At 43.0% G+C, this 23,295-nt stretch overlaps 1 protein-coding gene across 8 annotated transcripts in view; it reads right to left on the bottom strand.

Annotated features, from left to right (window-relative positions):
• KATNAL1 (katanin catalytic subunit A1 like 1) overlaps positions 1-23,295 on the bottom strand; it is a 44,973-nt gene that overhangs the window by 14,396 nt on the left and 7,282 nt on the right. For 6 of the 8 annotated variants that reach the window (XM_074568332.1, XM_074568289.1, XM_074568316.1 and 3 more), the window contains 6 exons: positions 22,137-22,220; positions 21,031-21,206; positions 12,070-12,230; positions 9,669-9,837; positions 1,906-2,030; positions 1,305-1,410 (listed from right to left, as the gene is read on the bottom strand). In XM_074568332.1, the coding sequence (XP_074424433.1) occupies positions 1,305-1,410; positions 1,906-2,030; positions 9,669-9,837; positions 12,070-12,230; positions 21,031-21,192 (723 nt within the window). In that variant the 5' untranslated portion in view covers positions 21,193-21,206; positions 22,137-22,220. Of the gene's footprint in view, positions 1-1,304; positions 1,411-1,905; positions 2,031-9,668; positions 9,838-12,069; positions 12,231-13,629; positions 18,637-21,030; positions 21,207-22,136; positions 22,221-23,295 lie in introns of those variants that run through there. The other 2 variants (XM_074568323.1, XM_074568343.1) reach the window with 2 other exon arrangements.

Below are 23,295 nucleotides of genomic sequence, written 5' to 3'. Positions count from 1 at the left end.
GGTACTGAGCCTGAGGCTAACCTCAAAGGCCACACAGCCTGGGGCTAGGTTTGGGCTGACTAGGTTTGGGCTGCCCCCCTGCAACTCACTAAAACTTCCATGAACATCCCTCAAGCAGCTCCTGCCATTAGCTCCCACTCTTTCCGACTTCCCCTCCTCACTGTCTGTACACACAAGCCCCAAGAATGACAAGCCTTCCACCCATCAGTTCCCTTGGTGCTTTGTTTCACAAATAAGCAGAATAACAGGGATCTAGGACTGGCACATGCTGGAGGAGGACAGCTCTGAGGGTCAGACCTAAATAGAAGCCAAAGAAGTACAAGGACCAAGCAGGAAAAGACAGGGCAAGTGTTAGTAACACAACATCTGACGTATGCTGCTAAATCAGCGTGATAAACCACAGAAACTAATCACATACACAGCATTCCCTACACATGCCATTGCCTTGCAGACTCAGAATAACAGACAATTCGCATCAGTCTCTTTTCCCCAGTAATACTTCTCAGTAAGCAGAAAGCACTTGTGTTGTGACTAGTTATTCCCAAAACAAGTGCCAATCCATCCCACAACAAAAGCAAGATAATTGTCAGAGATGCTCAGCAGATACACTCAGCAACCTCCTCCCTCCCTTTCCTTTTTTAGCTCTAAGCAAAGACCCAGATTGGGCTCGCCTCTGGTCCATCAGCCAGGCCAGCTCAGTCCTGTATCCTTCCTGTTCCCCGACTTGCAGCTCATTCTCCCACTTTGAATTTCTCCCACTCCAGCAGTAACTATGCCCAGCTGCGAGTGTAACTAGCTAAATCATCACAAAACTGAATCAACACGCAGATTAGCCCCCTCTCTCCTTGCTTCCTTGCACCATCCAGCCTGCCATTTGCAGTCTGAGTGAAAGACACTTGGCACATACAGAATAAAAGTCCAAGAAGTGCCTTCCTCCGTGAAGTGTTGAAGAGAGGCCACCATAATCCTAAGCAGAGCTGTCTGTTAAGCATTTCTGCTTCTGTCAATATACCCTATGTGCTTGCCCACATGTACAGGCTGACATATAGAAACTATTATAATGTCAACAAGCTCTGACTGAGTAAATACAAAAGAATTATTATTTACTGTAAAGCGCACTTATATGTCCAGCTGTTTCTTTAAATGCATTTTACGTGAATCATTACGAGACGATTTCCTGAACAAATTCCTGATCTTTCCCATTTGCCTTTTTAGCCTTCTGCTACAAGCATCCACACACATTACAGCAGCGGACATCTATAACTACAGTTTGCTGTTTACTGAAACACCAAATAAATTCCCACCTTCCAAGGTCTTCTGATCCCTTTGAAAAAATCAGGCATCCACATTGGAAGAACGACAGCTTCTCTTAATAATTTCTTGGCTTCTTCCAAATCCGCTATGTCATCCCTGTGCAAGATGAAGAAACTTGTTTAAGATTCCCGTACAACAATATTTCTTCTATTTTTATACAAGAAAGATAAAAAAGCTTTTCACTTAGTACCATCACTTTTAGCATGCCAGTATATGCCTCATGAGACCACTTCTATAATCCTGTGACCTAAAATTGAATCCACTTTTGGAAGGTAGGGAAAAAATTATTTTCAACTGAAGCTACACAGAGCTGTTTAATTAAAAATTGTTTTGGACAATGTGAACACCAAAGCGGTATCTTTAAAGTTCTCTGGAGTGTACTTTGATTTCAGCAGTACCTGTAATGGATGTACTGCACGTAATACCAGTGAGCAACAAAAGCTTAACTATAATCAGATTAATAAACTGTTAAAAACCTTGTTTTGCTTATCTGTAGAAGATTATGACGGCTCCCTGTTTTAAGAGTTAGAAGGATAATTTCTCTCCTTCTCCACGCAAGCAAAAACAGTCGAACTGAGAAAATCCTCATACCAATGAATGCTTGGATTCCTTGATACAATGTCCCTTTCAAGAGCTTCAACCAAGTCTTTGTCGTAACCTGCTCCATCAAATTTTGGAATTTCCCCCTCGCCAACTTCCTGGGGTATTTTCTTTCCCTAGAAGTGAAAGTCATACAGGCTTATAAGGACATTACTCTTTCAATATATCCTTTACTCGCAATATATAACAATATTGTTTGGTTTACCTCTGTAGAAGTCACAAGAGGGTATCAGGCTTTAACACAGCTATCTCGGCACCACAATGGCCAGCAAAACCAACGCGTTCACACCTTGCACTCCACGGAGTCCCCAGACACCCGTGGCTGCTTCCACCACACCAGCACCATGCTTCCTTCAGAGATGCAGCTCGCAGTGACAAAAACCCATCACAGCTCATTACACAGCACGGTTGGTTCGCTGGTTTTGAAGAAGCAAACCAGACTCTCTTACCAGTGCTAAACCACTCTTCAGACCACTGACACACTTCCTGGCCAGCCGAAGGCATGAATGCAGAAACAGGCTCACAAAGCAGGCTGCCTCACGACTTAATGCCACGTTCACTCCTGGCTGAAGACCAGAGCATCCAAAGCATATTTTGGAGATGCTACACCTGCCACACTACCTGCCAGAGCTAAACAACTGGCACCCCAGCATCACTGAAAAGGAACACAAAAGCTGTTACACTCACTGTCTTTGATGGAGGCAAACCAAGAAGATTCTCTCGCCTTGATTAATTAGAGCCTTCCTGCCCAGCAATTTCTCCTTTCCTCAACTGCAAATGATCTATTTCCCTCCGCTCCTTCACAGGCGAGCTCCATAAATGGTTAAAATGCTTTTAGAAGGCCGTATTTATTTAAGGGCTGCACCAAAAGCCCTAAAGAAGCTCCCAAGGCTTCCTTGAACTACAATAATTTCTGCAGCATGCCAGTGCTCATTCAGTGACCAAGGCACACACCACCTCCGCCCTAAACGACCCAGAGTTTCTGGTTCATACTTCCATGGTGCCGTTAAGCTTATTGGGGGGGTTAAGTAACATTTTTCCCTTTGAAGGATGAGGGCTCATGCTCCTCCTCCTCTCCCGCTTCAGAAAGAAACCTCTTCCCCTCCCAGCTCCATGGCAGCATTCGGCCGTGCCTGAAAAGCAGCTGCGCTGTTTTAACGAAGGAAGCTGAGTCGGGAGCTACTTTAGGACACTTAACTCAGCTTCTAAACACTATCAGCAGCGAGTTAAAGAATCCCAGCTGGCTGGACAAAAGCAGCCCAGGCAAAGGCGGGCTGAGACGCAGCTGGAGACACACAAATAACTTCACAGTGGAAAAAGAAAAAGGTAGCGATTACACCCCTCCCAGTTGCCATTTGCCCACGAGGCCTGTGAGGGAGCAGTTTATCTTCCCACTATTTTTATTTCTTGCTTCCAAGTGAACTCTGTTGTTTAGTACTCCCAGATCAGTTTGTTGGGGTTTTTTTTGCAATGGAAATGAAGGTGAAAGTTGTGCTTAGACAAAATGATGGTGTCAAAAATGTAATGGCCTGGCATAAAAAGGAAACGGAGAAAAAAGCCCTGGAAGGTTTCAGGAGAGAGAAAGTGGAATTGAAACATAACTGTTAAAAAAGAAAGAAGGGGGGAAAAATGACAATGAAATGAAAGGTATTTGCTGTCTTACACATTTCTACCCCTCTGCAATGGGCTTGTTTTCCTAGTGGAAGAATTTTTCTGCACATCTCAAACTGGATGTTTGGTGGTTTTTTCAGAGCGACACAGAGTCCAGGCCGGCGTTCAGAAGCAGGGGACGTGCGGGAGGCTCAGGGCACGGCGGGGGAGGCTGCGGCTGCCGCCCAAACCCCGGACCCGAGCCCGGCCCGGCCGTGACGCAGCTCAAGGAAGCGGGAGGAAAAAGAAAAAAATAAAAAAGAAAAAAAAAAAAAAGAAAGAGAGGGGGAAATAAAGGCGCAGCCACGGGGCGGCAGCACGGCGCGGCCGGGCCGGGCGGCAGCTCCGGCTCCTCCGCCGGGGGGCGGCGTGTCCCCGCGGCCGCCGGTTGGGACCAAGCCCCGACTCAGCTCCGGGTCCTGCGGTACCTACTTTTCCCGGGACAGTTGTTTTTCCTGCGGCATAGCTCGCCAACAGAGAGGGGAGGGCGGCCAGCTGGGAGGTGTGGGAGTGCTATGTCCAGCTCTGGAGCCCCCAGCAGCAGAAGGACATGGACCTGTCGGAGCAGGTCCAGAGGAGGGCCACAGAAATGATGAGAGGGCTGGAGCACCTCTGCTGTGAGGACAGGCTGAGAGAGTTGGGGCTGTTCAGCCTGGAGAAGAGAAGGCTCGGGGGAGGCCTTATAGCCCCTTCCAGTACCTAAAGGGGGCCTGCAGGAAAGGTGGGGAGGGACTCTTTATCAGGGAGTGTAGCAATAGGACGTGGGGTAACGGTTTTAAACTGAAAGAGAATAGATTTACGTTAGATATTAGGAATAAATTCTTTACTGTCAGGGTGGTGAGGCACTGGAACAGGTTGCCCAGGGAAGCTGTGGATGCCCCATCCCTGGAAGCGTTCAAGGCCAGGCTGGATGGGGCTCTGAGCAGCCTGGTCTAGTGGGAGGTGTCCCTGCCCATGGCAGGGGGTTGGAACTGGACGATCTTTAAGGTCCCTTCCAACCCAAACTATTCCATGATTCTTTCTGCTTTCAGCATCACCTTGGCTATCATTTTAGTGACGGTTAATGTTCCGGTTTGTTTTGTTTTTTTTTTTCCCCAGTTCTGGAATTAAACCAAGATGTAAAGTATTTACAGTTTTCACATGTAATAAGATTATTGAAGTTGGTCCTAAATTGGTCCAACATACAATCCTTAGTCAGCAGGTGAGTGGAGACTAGGAAAAATAATGTTAAAATTGTCACCTGAATCCAGGCAGCAGGAGTAAGCATAATTTTTCCAGTCATATCCTCATTTCTTCTTATGGAATTACTTTCCCAAAACAGCTTCAAATAAAGGTGCTGCAATAGCTTGTCTCTAAGGACATACGCCAAGATACAGGACTGCAAGAGACTGCTCCCACCAAGTCGCCTTGGCAGTCCCATCATGTAACCTTCTCCTCAGCCAACCAAGTTCTGACTTAAACACATTTAGAAATTTTTTGGGCTTTCCATCAGGTAAAGCTGTCAGACCTGCATTAACCCACTGGAACAAAAACCTTATTTCCAAAGTGAATGTATTTCTACTCTTCTGCTAAGTCTGTGCACTAGTTTCAGCAGTTGTCTCATGGATGTGTCCACCACCCTGATGTACTGGCAGCATGTGTATGCTCTGCCTCCATTTACCAAACCAAGTAAGTGTCCTTTTGGAACACAAGCCGAACACATTACCTGTTCACTTTGGTGACATGCCCCCCCCCCCTTTTTTTTTTCTGCCTTCTAATATAAACACAACTTTCTTGAGCATGGTTGTACAAATGCACACAAAATACTCCAGCTGCTGTCTCAACAGGGCCTCTATAATGGCATATAATGGCATGGGTTTCTCTTCTCTCTGCTGGTAACACCTCCACAAACTGGGCCTAGCAGTTTGTTTACATTCATTTCCACGGCTGTATCATACTTCCACCTTACAGTCAACCTCAAACAGATCAATCATGTAGGATAACTCTGGTGGCTACAGTGACCAGAGCTGGGTCCTGAAGACATCTTGCTTTCCTGCAGGCTCTTCCCACTACGCGTAAACACCAAACAAGAATTTCTAGAGGCACTCTCCACCCCTTGCTGCCAAACCAAAGGTGGCACCTGGCGGCACCTCACTCCAACAGCCAGCCCTTCCCATCACCACCAGGAAAAGGTGATGTGACAAATGAAAGTTCAGCCCGATTCAATTTCTGCTGATACATCCAAATCTTTCTTCTCCTCCACTGCTGAGCTCCCAGCTTCTAGCAGAAATTCTTGTTGTAGTCTCCAAGTACACAGCCTGCTGCTCTGCACCGCTCAACATTATCCCATTTCCATGACTCCAGCGCAGGGTCATCCAATTCCTCCTGTACAACATTCCCATTCACCTCTTCTGGTGATGGTGCTTCCCAACTTGATGTCAGCAGCACATTTAATTAGCAAATGCCTCTTTTTCCTTTGTGCCAGGGCCATTAATTTAGATAGAAAACTAAAGTCAATCTCTGCTCTTGAGGAAATCCATAAATGATTTGCCAGTTGACTGATAACTTTTTCTTTCAGTACCACTTGTTTACATTCCCTTTGCTGCCTGATTCCTCCCCACCTTATAATTTTTCTACACCACACACTTGCTAGATGATTAACTAATTACTTCCCATGTGGTATCCAGGTAGGTTAATTTCTTTCTCTAAGAGTTTAACTAGATCTCTAAAGAAGGTGCTGGCAAAGGCAACACCTTTGCTTAAAAAAACATATTTTCCTTTATTCCTCTTCCCAGTTAGTCCCAAATCTTTCACTTTTCATCCATTCTAAATTTGGTTTAAAACTTTCTACACTGTTTAGGTAAAATCAGCAACTCCAGTTGCCTGGATCACTTTTCTTTCCCCCTTGTAAATACAGACACATCAACACAGCTCACCATTGACATGAGACAACAGCAAAACAAATAAATTTTACTGGAAATCTCTGCTCCCAACCTTGCAATATCATTTACTGGTTCCTTCAGCATTCTGGGATGGAGATTATGCAGCCTTCCATTCCCGATGTGTGGAGGTCTACGCCTCCACCTAAATACCTCATCTCACATCCATATTCCTGTAATCTACTTTGTCTTTGCTTCTGATGACGCACATCAGAATAATCAAGCAAAAAAAATTAAAAAATTTAAGTCACACCTTTATCAATATTTGTTTCCCTGATACAGCAGCACAGCCCTTGGCCATTTCGTATCATTCATGATATATACCATCCTCGTCCACTGACAATCTAAAATAATGTAAAGAGTACTCCTAAAAAAGCGTTCTGGTGCTTAGATATGGTATTATGCAATTTCTGAAAGACATACAGGTAGCATTCATGCTGCCTCTACAAGCTGAACTATGGAAGAGAAGCTAAAATTCTTGGCAATGATCCAGCAGAAGGTACCTTGAGAACAAGCCTAATAATTTCCAGTGGAACTAAGAAGGAAGAAGCACTTGAAAGCAGTAATTTAGAAACAGGAACACGTAAATATAAGGGTTTAGTGGATAAACACCATCCGGTGGGTTGCAGTTCAAAATTATCTTATATAGCACTACAAAAGGTCATTTTACAGGCACAGTCAGTTAAAACTTATCCCAAGAAGGTTACGGTCACAATGAAAGGATTATGTGGTCTGGAGAGAAGAAATGGTGTAAAGTGAGACAAAATGTTTGTAAAACATACGTACTGTAGCTATATTTATCTTGAAAAATATTACAAATAAATATGCATATTGCACTGTGATATTATAGCCAGGACAGTGCACGACCTACTACACTGCAACCAATATATTAGGAAATGGATATGGCCTAAAAATCCATTACGTGTTCTAAGTAGTCATGGCCAGTCACCCAAACCCAAGAACTACAGAGCTGAAACATTTACTATGAGGAAAGAGATACCTGGTTACCTAGTTTGAACCTTCAGTTTTGCTCTGTTATTTTTAACTAAACATGAAGAGTTATGGAACCTGTTTGATTCGACATACTAGGCTACGGAGGTAAGCTCCTTGTAGCTTTAGTTCAGAAACTGAAGAACATAAACACTTACAAACTAAGAAAGGAAAAAATTGAAAGGGAAGTTAAACCCATTTTCATGCCTGCGTGTAAAATATGGAAAGTTGCATTAACATCTCTCACTTCCCACACCTGGCTACTTCCTCTTTCATGCAAAATTTTCTTCAAAAGAAAATCATGGATCCCATACCAAAATCGGCAGACGACACATGAGAAATTGTAACCTGGTGTGATTTTTGCATATATACTCCAGACAAAGAAAGTAAAATAACCACCAAGGAACTACACAAAGGCAAAAACAAGAGCACGTGTGTTGGTATTTTTGAAGAGTAGATATATTTTCCTTCTGCCACCTAGTGACCAATTTATTCCAATAAGAATAGTGTTTAAAACGCACCATATTAAATGGAACACCTTCATGGCTTTTCCTCTGCCTGACAGCAGTAGCATTGCTAATCGCATTATTCCCAGAGACCAGTATCGTACAAGCCATGTCGTTGTGGGCTCTTTATAGTAAAGCCCTGTAATGCTCATCACCAGAAATCTTTGAGAGCAGAGTTCACCCTCATTAGAGCTAAGACTTTGAAGGCTGCCTTACACAAGCACATCTGGTGAACCTGTCACACACCACGACGCCAATTCCCCGTATAGCTGGCGGAACTGTAAATAATTTCACAGATCTTCACAAGCTTTTTATAGCTTGCAGGATGCACACTTTTTATTTTAGATCGTACTGATCCAGGCTAGAGAGATTTCTAAAATGATTAAATTTGATCTGTGCAGATACTCAGTGGCACTCCTGAAAACGTGCCTGGCCCTACCTACTGATGGTAATAAGGGCTGTGATTACTTAATACTTTTCCTGTGTTTCAGCAAAGCAATTCATGATGGAAAAAGCGTATCTTTGAGTCCTTGCTGTGCTGTGAAGAAGCAACCTGTAATAGAAAGGCCACGAAGGGACTAACCAAATTCATTTGGAAGAAAACTGGCATAAATATTTTCTTACTCATCTATCAAGATCTGTACAATACCGTGTGCCCCCATAGGAAGGGGCTTCTCATATCTCTGTCTGTCAGGAAAGTAAAGCCCTTTCAGTACACTCTCTATTTATATCATTGATACCACAGATTCCTTGCCACTGACTCCACAGTTCAAAATGCAAGTGTCTCAGAAACAGCAATTTGCACAGACATTTTTTTCAGCCACAAACCAGTCCCGCTTTTGACATCACTACCTGATAGTGAAGCACTGTTTGTCCTTTTCTTTCATTTCAGCGCTGCTTCTTTTTCATGGGTCTTCAGACAAATCTCCAACTTACTCTAATTTATTTCATTGTTTTTATTTTTCAAATAAAGCCTTTCCAAGAAGCATCTTCCTAAACACTATAATAAATATAAACCCTTTTCATAAACTCAAGAAAATGAAAGCTGCTAAGAGTTTGCTTTTACTACATCTCCCTCACATCTTTTTCATTATATATAACTTCAAATAATTTGGCACAGATGTACCTAGCATCAATGCATTTACAGAACTGTCCTGGACTTCTAGGCACACCTACATTTTACTCTGGTATGGCAGAGGCAATGGTACTGTGGAATTCCATTCATAATGTGTAAAGGAGGGCACTGGCCTCACTTTTGCAGTTTTTACATGGAAATCTTTACGAAAGATTTGGATTCCTTTTTTTTTTTTTTAAGGAAAAAAAAAAGATAGGGTGGGGGAGAAGGAGGAGAAGGGACTTTACGCCTGATTAAGAGTCAAGCCCATGGTCTCACTGAGATGATAAGAAACCCCCAGCAACAGGCCACCGTGCTTCCTCCCTATCAAAAAATCTTCTCAAATCAAGACAGGGCAAACATGACAGAACTTTCCTTAATTTGGTGTCATTATTACTAAATATCCCCATGGTACATGCTTTGTCCATGAGGCGAGAGGAAAGCACCAAGTTTTCTTGCGCGGGATTATTGTGGCTTTTTATTTTTATCTGTATTAGACAGGAAAAGCTAAGAATGCTACCCTTTGCCACCTGCTGCATCGGAACTCCCCCCGCCACGTTTTTTCCCACTTCTTACCTTGTCATCTCTTCCTCTAGCTCTAGATTCCCTTTCGCGGCTGCCGGCTGACTTCTCGCCCTTGGATACCGCGTGTGCTCTGCCCGCCAGCCCGCGGGGCTGCAGCCCTGGTGATTCCTTCCTCAAAGGTTTTACTTCTCGGTTGGGACGTTTTATCTGAGGTGGAGCCCTAACAATGAGCAAGCACAACAAGAACGTGCTAAGAGCAGTGGAAAAAGAGCAACATTAAGAAGGAAGGATTCTAATATGCCATTAATTCCCTTAGTGCATTATTACTAAAGGTGACAAGCCCCTAAGTCAAGGGGACAAGAGGAAATGGCCTCAAGTTGCGCCAGGGGACGTTTAGATTGGATATTAGGAAAAATTTCTTCACTGAAAGCGTTATCAAACATTGGAACAGGCTGCCCAGGGAAGTGGTTGAGTCACCACCCCTGGAGATATTATTTAAAAGATGTGTAGATGTAGTGCTGAGGGACATGGTTTAGTGGTAACTTGGCAGTGCCAGGTTAACAGTTGGACCTGATGATCTTAAGGGTCTCTTCCAGCCACAACGATTCTATGATTCTAAGTCTTATCCCCCTATATCTGCAAATCTAGCAACATATTTCTGGTTCTGTCTGACACTCAAAGTAAGGAAAAAATGCAAAAGGAAAAAAAAGTCTTAACAGTGCAAAAAAAAAAAGAAAATTAACAGTACTATTAGATCAGTACTCCTAACCAGTCTTACAACAAACCAACGTGCCTGTAACAGAAGAAGACGCAATTTAGTAAAAGCCATCTAACTGTAGTTTCCTCTGACTCCAAACCAGGAGACTATATTAGGCTACCTTCATATGCACAAGTTCTACACAACCAGATGACATTCCTGGTAAAAATAAAAATAAAAATAAAAATAAAAATAAAAATAAAAATAAAAATAAAAATAAGCTGGCTAATAGCTTTGACAGGCCCCAAAACAAAGGAGGGAGAATTTTAAAACAATCTTCCTACCTCTGTCTTCATTCCCCTGTGTGAAAATGTCAAAACATAAAAATTGCCTAGAAAGCAAAAGCAAACAGAGCCGAACTGCAAGCTCCTATCCTTGTGTGCGTCACCCACAATGTCAAAGAGAATGCAGCAGTGGCACGAGGAGAAAGAATTTGGTTTTAAGATGAGGCAGCACAGTCATTTTGCTCTAGGGATTCAACTTGAAATACAGAAGTTAAATAAAGGGCCAGGAACGTCACCCAACTTTAATTAGTGTCCCCCATTGAATCTTCTCCTGATTCTTGTTTTGAGTATCTCAAAATTTGCTAGCTCCAAAAACAGTTTCCTGAAATATGACTTAAAAAGAGTACATACTTAAATGCAGCGCTGGATACAACTGCTACATTTTGCTTTGTATACATTTTCAAACTTAACAGCATAGAAGAGTGGCTAATTTCAGCTTAAAAAAGTGGATGAACTATTGGGCTTTTACTTCTAAGAAAGATACAAGAATAAATACATCTTGCACTTCACGTAACATTACCACAAAAATTCACATAATCATTTTTACCATTCACAAAAGTAATCTGCATTAATATTATTTTACACTTATATTCTTAGGGTTTTTTGAAAAGTGAAGATTCATTTGTTTATCATAAAGCACATAAATCTACAAATAAATGGCATTTCTTTCTGTTAACCAAGATCTCTCATTTTACGTTGTTCCTTTCCTTATGGGAGTATACACACATTAAAATTCTTTGCTATTACAGTGTTAGAAAAATGTTGGCACAAATGTTATTCTTGTTTTTTAAATTGGATTTGTTGTTTCCAACAACCTGTGTCAAGCTCTATTAGCATGAAAATAGGGATTTCAGAAAATGCACAAGCTGAGGTAACTGAAGTTACCTTAAAGGTGGTTACAGAAGAGAAACACCACGTATAACAGAACACGTTTAGCAATAAAACTAACCAATGGATTAAACACGCGTCATATGATGTGTAGCTAGGGAGAGATTTCTAACCACCATGTCCTTCAAGATCCTTCAGTTCCAGCTCCTTACTGACTCCTCAGCCATCAATGATTTCAACTGCTTAAATAAACTTAAATGGAAAAGTTTTCTCCCTGCACACGTGAAAGGCAACTGTCACCAACAGCCCACTTACCTCTCCAGGCTCTAGTTCCAGGCACTTTGCTACTCACTCCTACCAGAATAAAGGAGTGACTTTCTTTAGAACTTCAGCAATAAATTTGACTGTAGTTTAATTACTTGTTTTCCCCAATAATTGTATTTATTCTTTGTTACAAATGACTAAGAGGTAAATTAAATGCGATTTTCACGTTACAAGTGGATTCAAAAAAGATAAATTCAACAAACATAAAATCATGGCACCGCAACTTTATTGCACCCGTTCTGCTTGAGCCTCTCATTACCTGTGTTCAGCTGGAACAGGAGGGGGCCAAACAGTAGGATCTCTAAAAGGCTCATCTTGACAGGATACAGGGATATCTGCAGGTCTGTCCATTTTAAAACTCTCTAAAGTGTTGACAATGCTCTTAACTTGTTCATATTCTTCAACTAATTCTTGTCGGACCTTAAGAAATACATACATTATTTATAAAGTTACAATTAAATTTTATTTTTTTTTAAAACCATAGAAAGTACCTCAAAAGATACGCTACCCTCGAAAGCAGAGACTCCCAAGCCTTTCCATTCACAAACCCCAGACCTATCAGGCTGACAGCAGATCTTTAACAACAGCATACACATCTGAATCTCTGTTGAGTTCATCTTCCTGCTTGTCAATGTCACGACCAGACGTGATTGCCTAACGCAGGGATCACTCTTCCGTAACATGTGCCGATGCTTAGATTTCTGTGTGCATGTTGACATGCATGCACACATACACATACTTTTATACTAGTAAGGGTGCTGTTGGCAGATCTTTAACATATTTGCTCCTATTTTGGCATAAAAGAACTTCTCTGATGACAGTATCCAAGGTCCTAGTTATAAAACTGGCTAAATCATTAAAATATAATATTACAAAATTAACATTGTGAGGGGCACAACATCACCATACAGTCAAAGCACAAGCCAATTCTTTGGTGGATTGCAAAGATTAGAACAGAAAATGGGAACTTAAACACCCTATAGCATAAGTTTAAATGATAAGTAAAGTAAGTGAAATAAAAATAAGAGGAAATCGTGCCTCAGGAAGAAATCAGGTTGCAGAACTATGCAGCTGAATTTTATACTCGAAGCTTCTATTGCTACTAGTCAGGGAATTAGAACAACTGCAATAATTTCAAGATTATTTACTCAATATTTGTTCACTTCAATTTTCTTCCACGAAGCCTATGAAAAATAAAATCTGTGTAGAAATTTGCAAAGTTGTAAGTGATATGGCTAGTTACAAGGTCAAGTTTTGTATGCTAAGGTCACTGGTTCTTAGTACACACCAGCAGCCAAAAGCTGCATTGTACATTCTTGCTCAGAAGCAGAAGCTTTCAGTGCATTAGCTTAAGATGTGCCAGGATTCACCTGAGTGCACTTGTACTGCCTCTTGCCAGTCTTCCACCTATCTCTCAATGATGCTTTCCATCCTGTGGGATCAGCCTCCCTGCTTACTTTGGTTTTTACCTGCTCAAGGGTCATAACGCCCAGATGTCACCTCTTCACTGAAGTGTTGGTGCACAGCTAAAACTAATTCATGCGTTGCTGTGCATGCCTGGAAATCAGTGTTGGCACACTACAGCGAGGATTACCTTAGGCCAATGTGGATCTTGCCTGTTCAGGCTCACAGCTGGAGCTACAGAGACACCCTGAACCTTTCCATCCACTGGAGAGGCGCATAGCCTCTAAAAGCTCTCGTGAAGAAACACTACAGCGAGGATATTTGCAGGCTGCCACCAGGCACACAACTGAGTGAGGCTACAATTAGTACACAAGGCAAGGCTGGATCAAAAGCCAGGAATCCGAAGTCAGCTTACAAGAAAGCCAAGGAAAGACACCAGGCACCCAGCTGTGCTCATGTCATGCGTCCACGTGAAGAAGAGCTGGGAAAAATACTGCCGGGGAATGCTGCAACCAGGTTTCACTTTGTGGCAAACAGAGGGAGGCAACCGAGGACAGCATCAACAGACGTCTAACGATGTTGCCTGAAATCCAGACTGTCTTTGCTGTGCATATCCTGAGCAGATTCCGGGATAATCGAGAGGATCAGGAGAATGGAGGTCTGCAAATCCAGCCTGTCTGCTGAGGTTATAAATACAACAGCAGCAAATCAGGGAACTAATATTAAACAGCATCACAGCTTGTGACTGTTCTTCCTAATGGGGCTTACTGGTGAAAAGATGTGGCCACCAGCCTGAGATCTTCCTGTCTCCCTGTGTGCTTAGAAGGGCACCACGTTGGACACATGCAGGGTTCTGTGTCTTGTCAGCTTACTTTTAGAAGCATGCCTCTCCCAGCCTGATTTTTACTTGCTAATCCCATTTCTGTCACATTCTTATTTGCCCTCTCAGAATGGCGTCTTTCCTCACCCGCCCCACTCTACATATTCAAAACAGCAGCAGCAGCCCCCCACTTTTGGTGGGGCAACTTCAAGACGGAAAGCACTATCTGACCTAACTGTTTGGTGGGTAAGGTCTATAAAAGAATGAATGATTAAATCAACAGCACTCAGGAACAAATACACATTGCCTCTTTCTGGAAGCTACACTTTTCCTAAAACACTACCAGGTACATCCCACAGCAATGTATTGTTCCACTCTGTAATATTTTCCAGGAATTTTCCCACTACAAGGACAAATTAAGAGATTTCAGCAGCACAATTAAACTCTTCTCTGGTTTAAACCCCTGCGTAAGAAGAAGAATATATGTGTCTGTCATCGGCAAGATACCAGGAAGAACAGAGGCAAAGTGAATGGTAAATCCCCAAGGCCCTGCACAGTTCTTGCAACACTGCGTTTACTTCACCAGGAGCTCTACGTGCATCTGTACAAAAGAAGCCGTAGGTATGGGAAGACCTTGATCGTTTCACAGAGAAAAGCAGCCTTCTTGCTCATTCCAGATGGGGTAGCTCTCTCTTTCCAAAGACTCAGGACATCCAGCTCAGGCAGGATTGCTCCTGCCCTGCATTGCTCTTCTTTGCTTTCTCATCACACAACCAGCAGACACATTTCCCCAGTGCAAGAACTTCCAGCTGAGTTACAAATGTGATTGATTACTAACTTGGTTCCTCCAAACTGTCGTAACACGCATCCCTCCGGTCCAAAAATAAATCCAGCCAAACAGCTGCTGTGAGGTACAAAGGAATGATACAGCATAAATCCTCCAGGGCATCGCTCCACGAGAGACAGCCGCTTCCTACTCCAGTGCTCTGGGAATACACACAGGATTTCTCCTATCACCCTTCCAACACATGTGGAAAATTTGGTGGAAAACAACTTGCCAGCACCAAGGGCTGGAGTGTTGTCATTTAACTCTCTTGGCACAGCAAGGAGGATATGATCGGAAAATTGAGAGAAAGTGAACCTTTGATGCCTTGGAAGCTGAAAACAGACTAACAACTGCTGGCCATCTCTTATCCAGACCTGAGCTGACCAAAGTCTTAAATACAAACCTTGCTCGGTACCTGGCAAACCAGCCAACACAAAACTTTTGATGTACTCAAACAATAGGACCACGACGGAAAACCAGCTAATCAATTCCTAGAGGCCTTAAAGAAACCAAGTCAGATGAAACAGGTGCAGAAAGAGTTTCTTGCAGCTGAGAAACAAATAACCCAGAAGTGAGCCAAGAAGGGCTGTGCAGTAATTACGGAGGTGACTGAGCACCGCTTTTGAATGATCGGTGCTGCTCTGAAGCAACCTCAGAAAGTTGCAGGCAGGAAAATCACCGGTTTGGACTCACCCAGTCTCTTTGCCCCCCGTGACACCCTTTCCTGGGGTGCCAGAGCCCTCAGGGGGCTCCGGCTCTGGTTCTAGTGAACCTGAAGAAAGCTTTTAGGTTATTCATGTTTAAGCAGTTTCAGAAGATAGCGTGGACCAAGGTAACAGCTCATCGCCGCCAGATAGAAAGATCTCACTCCTCCTCGCTCTTTCTCCCCAACCACACTCTGCCACTGCACTTCTGGATTCAATTCTGGCATCTCAATACAGTAACCCAGCTTGGTAAAATGGCAGAAAATTAGCTTAGGAGGATAAAAAGGAAATAAAGGACACTTTTGCTGGGTTAGCAAGCTGCACTGGCTCGCCACCCTGTGACCAGGAGAATCCCAGGACAAAGAATGGCGGGGTGCAGAGGAGGGAGAGAAGCTGGTGCAGCTGGAGGGAAGACTAGTGGGGAAGAGCTTGGCCTCTCTGGGCATGGCAAGATGTGAACTGGCTTCTGCTACCGTGTGAAACTGCCTGCTCCCCAGAGCCACGTTCTGGTACACCAGCCACCCCTGCCAGCCACATCACCTCCTCCACAGAGCAGCATCGTGAGCACTGGGTGATGTCGGAGAGCCTTACAAACAGCCTTCCAGGCCAGGGGGTGGCCTCACAGCTTTGCTTTGACATTCCAGCCCTAAGGATTTACAGTAATTGAGCAGGAAACGGATCCTAAAATATGGGTATATAACACAGTGACCAAGAGTTGAGTGGACTCATACTGGTAGTTCCAAAAACCATTTCAGGGACTTCCTCTGTATTTCAGAGTCTGGCAGCTGTTGTACCTTTGGCATCAACAGCTTTTATTTCCTGTGCTAGAGCTTGTTCTTCTACACAACTTCCCATAGCAATAAGCATGGCTATTTGTACCTTGGTAAACACAAATAATGCGGGGGATGGAGTGGGGGGTGGTGTTTAAATTATCTCATGCTGGAACAAAACCAATCAAGTTTCTATAAAGTGTTTTCCAAACCTGAAATTACTGCTGGCAATTAGCGTTAGTTACTCAACAAGCTCCATTTTTAAAAAAGTGAAAATAAAAATTCTCTAAACCATACCCAAAACAGATGCCCTGTAACTTAGTCTGATCCCATGGAGTCAAAGTGTAGCTCCCGTAATCACAGTTGTTCATGAGTTACCTGCAGAATATTCCTTAATTACTCATGAAGTAGCCCACAAAGCGTTAATAAAACAGGCATGAAGCAAAAATGACATACGCAGAGACTGACTGAAATGTGTTTAGAATAATAAAAAAAAAATAAAAAAAAATCGTCCTTTATTCTTTAAGCAAGAAGACAGTGCACCTAATCACCTGCGCCAGTGACCATGGTCAGTAAGGGTGCTTTGCTGGCTGCTCCATGCGCTCGGAGAATCGTTGAACTCCTGCCTCAGCTCCGGCTGAGGCTCCTGTGCTCTCAGATACTGTGCAACACAGAGCACACGGTTATAACATGCAGCGGGTTTTGCTCGACAGCCGCTGGCCTTGTCGTAAGCCAGTACTGTCTCCCGGGGGCACGCTCTGCTGTCATCCTGCAGCTGCTGAACTGTCACAGAAGCAGCTCTTTCCTACAAGCCAGCTGTCTAGTAAAAGGACTGCAACAGCCAAGAAACTCTCTTAGAATAAACAGGGGAAATGTCAACACTGCTAAAGTTCACAGTAGTGGTCATGAGAGTAAACCTACCTTTTATTGTTAAGTAGAAAAAGAGATGAGTTCCTTCTGATTTTGAATGTTTCCAGTCCCAGCCTGCATTTATATGGATGAGTATGCCTACATGTCAGCCAAACCTCAAAGTACAACAAAGAAGTAACTTTTTCAAATGAGCCCAGAGGCCTAGGGGTGAGGATAAGAATGGAGCTACACTCAGCCACCCAAGAGCAAGCTGGGGACTCCTTGGATGCAAAACAAATAAGGGTCTCAAGAGCAGGTCACCCTTGATATGCCCAAGCCAAGCTAGTTATCAGACAATCAATGACAATGAATTTTCCCAAGGGGCAGAGAAATTCTTATGTTGTCACACCGCTGCTTTGATGGACCCTCGAGGATGCATCTTTTGCCCTTTTGAAGTTCTGCAGATCGGGCCAGACTAGTAAGACAACTCCTCTCCCCCATTTTGAAGTCCCAGAAGCAGTATTGCAACAAGTGGAACGGAGCCAGTCAGTTATTCCCAGGGGAGCAGATGATACATGTTCACATTCAATCCTCCTCATAACTATCAGCACCAAGCACACAAGGAACCCTTGAAATCAGGATGCCCAGCTGCAAAGCTGAAGCTGTCTGACTGTGCAACATGAAATACAAGCCACCAAATACTTGCACAGAATATCACTCTGTCCAGACCAACCTGTAGAAATTTGGAAACAATGACACCTAAGCAAAGAGCAGTAGATGAGGAGTGTTTGGGAGTCTGACCCAAAATCCCAACTACTTCTGGTTCACTTCTGCTCTACATTGCTCAATAAACTACTGGAAAAATCCCGTGTAGTACAAAAGCAACAAACCAGATCCACCTAGCATGACATGCCTATTCAGGATGGAGCATCCCCTGTAAAGAAGTGACCAAATAGGGAGAACAATGGTTCATGTAACAGGTGTGAGTTGATCAGCTGCAGAGCGACTATTCTTTGAGATGATACTCATATGAATGTTTCTATTTTATGAGGGAATATGTAGGCAAACACCTGAAACTGAGTTCACTGCCTCAGAAGTACTAGTAGGACAAATGCCCTGTTTATGCTCTGCGCGCAAACGTACAGAAAGGAAGGGCATGCTTCATACTGCCAGATCCCCTCAGCATCGGTGTGCCAGGAATCCTTCGGGAAGTTCAAGATGGTGAATGTGCATGCAGACAGTACATCTCCGAGAAGAACTGTTTTAAGTAACAATCTTCTCCTTCGAGCACTTATCTACATGGCCATTCACACCGTGGACTGCTCCCAACAGTAAAAGCTCTACTTACCCAGTGTCTGATAGATTGCTAAACTACATCTCCAGAAGGTACCAGTGGTGTTATCCTCCTCAGATTCCTCACAGGATGGAAAAACTGAAGAACCTAAAGAGCAGGCTTGTTCCATATGCCAAAGGAGACAGAATTTCAGGTAAAAATCAATTGCATTCATCCCCTTAACCATGACCTAAGGGTTGCTTTGCTTCTCATGCCACTTGCAAGACACACACAGGTATGGGAATCTTTTGCTTCTGCACCTTACTGGTATTAAGTGGGTTAGACCTGAATCTTACTAAACTTATATAATGTATATGGAGTAAATTTTTCATGAGACTGATCTAAAAAGAATATCTAAATACTATTTTAATATTGTGAATGAGTGTTTCTTGTGATCCAACTTTTGGGTTAATTTTTTTCAGAACAGGCTGTCAGACAGCTACTGAATGTGACTGACAGTTTGGATGGAGCTGCTGTTGGAGCTGGAAAGCAGTGCTAGCATCCAGATCATCAGACTCCCTCTTAGTCCGTCTCAAGGAGTGAGAAGGCACAACAGTTATTTATCAAGAGTGGGTAAGAAAGCAGGTCTACCTCTACAGGTCTCACCAAACCATTCAGGTGCAGGTATGGAAAAGCGAGGGGTTCCAGGACTGCATCCACCGTTTGCTGTCAGGGCTACATCATTTTGTTCCCAGTGCTATGGGTAGTTCCATAAATGAAAGAGAAAGCAAACAGCCTGGGGATGGAGCACCACTTTTTTTTTTTTTAATCACGCTTCTTACTTTTTGGTGCTTGTCCCTGAGCCAAGACTGGCACCAGTAATGGCAAAGCAATATTCTGACAAAGCTCATCTGCCACCGCTGTGTTGGAAAGTTTCAGAATTAACATGAGCACACAGCGTGGCAGCCGCTACCCCACCTGCTGCTGATCTTTCTGGGGACAGTTCTCTAAAGCATTTATGGGACGCTGTCAGGGGCCATTCTGATTTTAGCTAAAAGGGATAATTTTTGAGAAGGTGCCAACTTCAGATCCTCTGTGAAGGATCCAGCTGCCTTCCCCAGGGAATAATCCTGGAAAGTGTGTTAATGGTCCTTTTTTACTTGAGGCTTGTCTCCACTGTACAGCACACACTCCAGGGTGCACAGGCGTCTCTGAAGCAGTTCAAACAACACACAACATCATGACACTTGAAGTAATCTTCACAAGGCAAGAGCTGTTAAATGTTTAATGGAAGAATCCGTGTTATCAGAGGAAACACTAAATACCAGAAGTGAAGGCAAGGCAGGAATGCAGCTGCAGAACAAGGAAAGCCTCATGCTCTACCTTCACGCCAGCTACAAGTTCGGCAGGAATTAAGGACATACATGGGACATGAAGACCTGGTATCAGCACGCCCTGGGATGGGGAAGAGCTTGAATGCAAGTACTTGAACGTGAATATCTCCTGTACAACATTCAGCTTATGACATCACCAGGAAGGCTAGGCACTATCACTGCTGCTTGTACACGCACATGCTTTGCACACAAGCTCTTAATAAGCAGACAGACTTCTATCGTTCTATGATAAACACCTATGAACAGTACCGTCATGACAAAATGATAGCTAACAGTGTTGTAGCTATCAGTACATAAAACTTTACATTAGTGTCAGATGTTTCACGCGCAAAGCTATAACCAAAGCACCTGCTGCAATAAAAAGGAAAAGTCTGCTGCTGTTTTTAAGTGACATCATTTAAACATAAGATATTTAGAAAAACTCTTCTAGAAATCACCTCTTTAGCTACTTACTGCAAAATTATATCTTCTATAGGAGATATGCCCTTCTTTCAAAACATAACATTTATGCAACATGAATTCTTTATTCTGGCATACCCCTTTACATGTTTATCCTCCAGCTTATTTTTTTGGATGGAACACATTTTGTACAATGAAAAATGGGACTGCAAAATACAAGAAAGACTTAAATACTGAAAGTGCTAAATGAGGGTTCTTATATTTCACCTGCAGATTACTTCCTTGGCTTCAACAGTACTCTGCTTAGCAGGGAGATGCATTTGTGCAAGGCTCCAGCTAAGAGTATTACTTGGAGTCAGAAACCTGATCCAAATTTGTACACTGTAGCATTATAGTTAACTGCTACTCAGACAACCGTTCTAGTGATGCTAACCCATCCACTCACATCTTAGTTTATGGGACATTAGATGGTCAAAAGATAAAACAGCAAAAGGAAGTCCTCGGCAAAACAGTTTTTTCCAAAGTATGCAATCACTCACAAACAGACCAGTGATTAGCCAGACATCCTAAGTGAAAACAACAAAAAATTTTATTCAAATAGAACAAAAGCATTCCTTTTGAACACACCACAAAAATAATTTTCTCATAAACAAAATATTGCAAAAGAAAGGTTGTAAACTTAACTGAAATATACATCCTCTATATCTTTAAAGCTTTGGGAAGTACAGTGTGTTTTTCAAATATCAATTAACAGAATAAAGGCAACCTTATTTCATCCTACCTGTTGCCATTTGCCCTTAATTGCTGGATCTCTGACCGACTGGCAATGTCTCTGGATTTGCTGGATGACACCCTGGTAATATACGATAGAAGAGTCATAATTCCCAAGGAGCGCATATTCTCTTCCTTTTTTGGCATTATCGCAAATCTCTGCTAAATTCATCTTCACTTAGAAATCTAAAAGAGAACATAATAATCAGAAAAATGAATTTTATATGCTGTAGGATAATTCAGACCATGACACTTTAGTTTTTTCTCATAGCTAAATTGTGTCTTTCCACCCGCTGTTCCCATCCAGTCCCCCTCTTTTTCAACCATTTAGCTCTGGAGTATCTCATTACTAGCCTAAGGTTTGAGATCGTGAATCATAACTCTTCTGTAGTGATAAGAAACACAACTTCTTTGCTGCCTTTGGCCCCAGTCCTGTTAAATTCATGCAAGAAAATTAAATGCCCTGCCCACACTGAACCTAACAACCCAAACTTTAATTTGTAGATCACCACAATATATTAGCAGCCATCAACCCGTGAATCACAAATCACACGAGGCATTAAATTGCTTTTATACTGTGGTATTACATACGTGCCTAAATGTGCCAAGCAGCATCAGGGAAGTCTGCACTTAGCACTTTCAAGAGCCCTCACCCTAATGAGATTATGATACGGTTGAATGACAGCTCTACTATAGACAAAGTTGAGAGCCTCATTCTGTTTAAATATTCTTTCAAAGTACTCCAACATCCACATGCTGACTTGGATTTTTTTCATTAAATTTAACATGTCACTTTGGCATTTATGGCAGAGTTAGCAATCCAAATTTAAGATTTCTTAAAACAGCGATTCCCAAAGTACAACCTTACCCTAGTCCCCAAAACAATTTCAGATTTACAGATTTTACTAACTTTTTTATACAAGTAGTAAATCGCAGCATGACTTTAAGGAAAACCCATAGTCAAACTTTTCACAGAAACCATTCAAGAAAGCAATATTAAACCACACATTCAAAAGTAAGCTATGTTTTAAAGCTAGGTTTATATTTAAGGTTCAGGATTGAAGCCGTGCCTGCCCCTTATCTGAATCCCACATGACCCAAAGTCTACGTCCTTACCACACAAAAAGAGTATCCGTTCCTTTCCCGTGTTCTCCAACTCAGGACAGGTGGGGTCCCTGACGTTCACCCAGATGTAAACCTCTGGAAATCAAAAATAAAAAACGAATTAGGATTCATAGCTATGCAATGAAGAGAGTTGCGCTGACCAAGAGAGGGGAGGCCGGCTCAGGAGGGTTGTCCACTAGCTGCATCAAGGGTTTGGCAAGAGCAAGGTGGTGGAGAAGAAACAGGGAAGGAGGGATACAGCCAGACAGGGGGAGCGCAGGGTTACAGGGCCTGGCGCAGCACACGGTTCAGGCTGCACAGCTGAAGACACCCTGTGATCCGAGAGGGCGTGCGGTAGGAGCAGGTGGTGGCAGAGAGAAGCCAGAACAAGGAGAAACAACCTTTTACATCCTAGTGGGTTATAAAAATGTTAGTAGCTTTTATAGAACAGGCGAGACAAGATCAAGATGGCATTAAGGAGAATTTATCATGTCTTTGTATTCCCTTGTGCTTAGCAAAATTCAAACCTCTGACAATAAGTTAAACATATATCCACATGACCTTCATTCTGCCCTCCCTGACTAGCAAACACACACTCTGCCTTTCCGATGGTCCTTACTGCTGCCTGCAGCTGCACACCAGGTCTCCTCCACCACCTCTTCACTCCTGCTCCCTGCAACCAAGCCGTGGAAACCAGCTACCCCGTGCTGCACATCTCACCTCGCAGATCAGTCCCACAGGCTGTTAGAAACTTCTGGGCAGGAGCAGAACTAAGGTGGAAAGGGCAACACTAATTTCATTTTGTCTTGGTGATGAGGAAGGGCGCGATACATCGTTGGAGAGCTCTATCTCTCTGACAATTAAGACCATTTAATTTCAAAATACAGAAGATGATAACTGATAGGAAAAAGTGATGTCACTTGCATTGCACTGGAAACAGATAAAAAGATAGGAACTGAATATAGGTTACAACCCATTCAGATCTGATGAGTCAACGTATAAATGAACAAACCACAACCTGGGGCAGAATCCATTGCCCCATCTTCAAACACATCCAGGTTAGGATCTGCTACACAACCACCTTGTTCCCCTATGGAAAATGGTCTTCAAATCTCTGGAGGTTTTCCCCACGCGTATCAAAAAAGAGAGAGTAAATAAACAGTACAGGGTC

Source organism: Larus michahellis, chromosome 1 (assembly GCF_964199755.1).
Source record: "Larus michahellis chromosome 1, bLarMic1.1, whole genome shotgun sequence".
In the NCBI taxonomy this organism is placed as follows: domain Eukaryota; kingdom Metazoa; phylum Chordata; class Aves; order Charadriiformes; family Laridae; genus Larus; species Larus michahellis.
Note: the sequence above shows the minus strand (reverse complement) of the source record. Positions and strands in the feature narration are given on the sequence as shown.